Below are 3,644 nucleotides of genomic sequence, written 5' to 3'. Positions count from 1 at the left end.
AAAGTTAAGAATGTCTCCAAGTATGTCATAAGTGCAGCAAAGAACCCTGAATTTGCGCAGAAATTACATGCCGTCTTGTTGGAAAGTGGTGCATCACCTCCCGCAGATTTGTTTATGGATATTAACCCGCACAACTTGAGGGGGAAGAATTTGCTTCAAGAAGTCAGCCTAGATAGTAGCGATTCTGAGGTTTCTGGTGTTCCATGTCACCCAGAGAAGGTATTCTTAGAATACACATCATTTCACATCCCGCACAATTGTTTTCATTCATCTTTACGTGCCCTCTTAATCTATCTTAAGACTCTTTAAGTCTTTATTTATTTCCATTTGCACTGAATAGGTCGCAGACCATTTAGCTAAACAACAGAGAGAATCTGAAAGGAACCCCAAAGCTGAGACTTACCAACAATCAGTGAATAGAAACTTTGATGTGGACAATATTGGTAAAGTTTCATCATCAGAAAATATAGAGATTGGCACTGCTGATGGGGAGTCTACTGTTTGTGATAGTCATGACCAAGGAATTAATCCATTGCTCGGCGAAGCTGCAAAGTGGGAAATTATGTGGGAAGATCTTCAGATTGGCGAGCGCATTGGTATTGGTAAGGTTTGGTTTATCAGATATTACTATATTAGACTTGCGGTTCGCCAGTATCATGTAGTATAAACTGAAGTTGTAGCCGTGATAGACTTTCGATGAAGCTTATTTCTTACTAGTTGTTAGCTACCCTTATGTTTGTGGATAAGATTTTTACATCCAAACTATTCAGTTTGATACACCTAAGTAGATCCTTATTATCCCGAACTAAAAGATGTGTTTGTTCTTGTGCTATTTCTGTCACAGGTTCTTATGGAGAAGTTTATCGTGCAGAGTGGAATGGAACTGTGAGTTATGTTTTGTAGTCTTAAATCCACTAATCCTTGCAATGCTCTTTAATATGCAATTTCTAAAACCTCTCTCACATTTGCTTCCAATGAAGAGAAGTGCTATTTTAGTCATAAAGTTCTTGGACTGATTGTCTTTCTCCTTTCAGGAAGTGGCTGTCAAGAAGTTTCTGGATCAAGATTTCTCTGGTGATGCATTGACACAGTTCAAATCCGAAGTAACTCCAAGTCATTTAATCATAGACATCTTATTTTCTCTAAAATTACCTGCAACCTGTTTAATCATGCTTTGATTGTTTTCATTTTGTTCCAAATAGATTGAAATTATGTTGAGGTTACGCCATCCAAACGTTGTTCTTTTCATGGGAGCTGTTACTCGACCGCCAAATTTCTCCATTCTGACAGAGTTCCTACCTAGGTTTGATCCTCCCATATTCTTCTAGTATAATTCGTGGATGAACCACTTAGTCTGCTAGTTTGATTTATAGTCCTCCTTTATACAGTGGAGTTTCTAACCAGGATGTCCGTTTGTTGTTTCCAGTTTTCTTTATTCTTCTAAATGGGTTAAAATTTATAATATTATGCAGGGGAAGCTTGTATAGATTACTCCATCGGCCAAATCATCAGCTTGATGAGAAGAGGCGAATGCGGATGGCTCTTGATGTGGTATAAATGAGTTGCTCTGGTTAAAACTTAAAAGGAAGGATCTAAAAAGTTATCGCTTTATTGCTAAACATATCTGACACTTGTTTTCTTTCTGATGGTATTGCAGGCGAAAGGAATGAACTACTTACACACCAGCCACCCGACTGTTGTACATAGGGATTTAAAATCTCCAAACCTTCTTGTTGATAAAAATTGGGTTGTGAAGGTTTGTGATTTTGGATTGTCCCGCATGAAACACCACACGTATTTGTCCTCAAAATCGACTGCAGGAACGGTTAGTTATTATCGTAAATAGAACAAATCTTTATTTCTCAATCATGAACTCTGTGTTGCAAAGATAAGCGGAGAAACTTACTATACAAGATGTGTTCTATTGATGAGTGTGCAGCCTGAGTGGATGGCTCCAGAAGTGTTGAGGAATGAACCGGCTAATGAGAAGTGAGTGAAATTTAAAACACTATGAGAATCTTTTTAAATGTTTAATACAGAAATATTGACTGGTGTGCTTGCTCAGATGTGACGTGTACAGCTTTGGTGTTATATTGTGGGAATTAGCTACTTCACGTGTCCCCTGGAAAGGTTTGAACCCGATGCAAGTCGTTGGAGCTGTGGGATTCCAGAATCGACGCCTGGAAATTCCAGATGATATCGATCCAACAGTTGCACAGATAATCCGTGAATGCTGGCAAACGTAAGTTCAATTTCATAATTCAAATCCTTAATTAGAGCTGTAGTGCTATAATAAAACGATCACTATAGAAACGGGTAAAATTCGGTGAAAGTGGGTCGGTTGTCACACATATATATATATATATATATAGGTGGGGGGTTAAGCTTGTGATTGTTATGCAGGGAACCACATTTACGGCCATCGTTTACACAACTGATGCGAAGTTTGAAGCGGCTTCAGGGTCTAAACATAAGCAACAGATCAAATACGAGTGAAAGTTTGATGTAAGATAAAGTAGATAGAAGCTGTTGCTTCCACCTGGTCTGGTTCGAAGAACCAAATGGGTGGGGGGATATTGCCATTTTCTTCTTTGCTTTTTTTTTTTTTTTTTTTTTTTTTTTTTTTTTTTTTTTTTTTNGGTCAGACGAAAGAGGAAACAAAAGAAAAGAAAAGAAAAGATTTGACGGGTAGGGGGAAAAGCTTGTGGAGTTCAATCGAAGTGGGAGCTCAACAACAAAGAAAAAGCCCTATTTATAAACCCTTTGTAACTATTATTATTATGATCATCATCATCATCATTGTTGCTACTTGTAATGATAAAATTTAGGTGGATGAACAAAAGAAAAAGTAAAAAGAAAAGAGTAGATGAAAAGAATACAAAAAAAAAAAAAAAAAAAAAAAAAAAAAAAAAAAANAGTTCCTTTTTATAGGTTTTGGATTTAGCCCCAAAAATATGCTAACTGTAAAAAACATATGGGGATTGTTGTAATTGTATGATGATGATACGTTACTTCTTCATACTACATACTGTAGTTGACACAATTAAATGAAACGTTTTGTCGCATTTATTTGCTGTGTATTATTTTTTTTTATTGCACAGAGACACTTTAAGAAAATAAAATTGAAATCGGAAAAACAAAAGAGGGAGACGAAGCAAGCAAAAAGGAAGCTCCGATGGCTGCTACAGTGCTCCGCCATTTCAGTCCGATTTCATCCTCCCTTAAACCACCGTCTCGCCACCGCCGATTCCTACACCACAATTTATTATTCCCCAAACTACCCTTCCCGTCTTCCCTCATCAAATTCGGCGCAGAGAACTCCGAACCACAACCTCCACAGCCGTTACCGGAAGCCGATTGTCCAGTTCCGCCGGAGCAACAGCCGATCAACGAGTATCAATCTCTCTCCACATCTTTCCCTTTCGCGTGGGCTTCAGGAGATCTAGTCGAGTACGCTTCGAGGCTCTTTGTCACCGGCGCTTCTTTCGCGTTTTTCGTTGGATTACCCGTTTGCTGGTTCGGATCCGTCGGAGCCGAATACGAACCCGTTAAGAGGATTCTCGCAGCCAGCTCAAGCGGGATCTTCGTTGTCACGCTTGCTGTCGTAAGGATGTATCTCGGTTGGGCTTATGTCGGAAATCGTC

The 3,644-nt window shown here is 38.8% G+C and overlaps 1 protein-coding gene across 1 annotated transcript in view; it reads left to right on the top strand.

Annotated features, from left to right (window-relative positions):
* Nucleotides 1-2,746, top strand: part of LOC104769419 (serine/threonine-protein kinase EDR1-like) — a gene marked incomplete in the record, with an annotated part of 6,177 nt that extends 3,431 nt beyond the window's left edge. The window contains 6 exon segments of the mRNA XM_010493632.2: nucleotides 1,203-1,303; nucleotides 1,473-1,551; nucleotides 1,658-1,825; nucleotides 1,940-1,989; nucleotides 2,066-2,242; nucleotides 2,404-2,746. Of these exon segments, the coding sequence (XP_010491934.1) occupies nucleotides 1,203-1,303; nucleotides 1,473-1,551; nucleotides 1,658-1,825; nucleotides 1,940-1,989; nucleotides 2,066-2,242; nucleotides 2,404-2,509 (681 nt within the window).

Source organism: Camelina sativa, chromosome 20 (genome assembly GCF_000633955.1).
Source record: "Camelina sativa cultivar DH55 chromosome 20, Cs, whole genome shotgun sequence".
NCBI classification, from domain to species: Eukaryota; Viridiplantae; Streptophyta; class Magnoliopsida; order Brassicales; family Brassicaceae; genus Camelina; species Camelina sativa.
The sequence above is the reverse complement of the archived record's forward strand: the minus strand, read 5'-3'. Positions and strand labels throughout refer to the sequence as shown.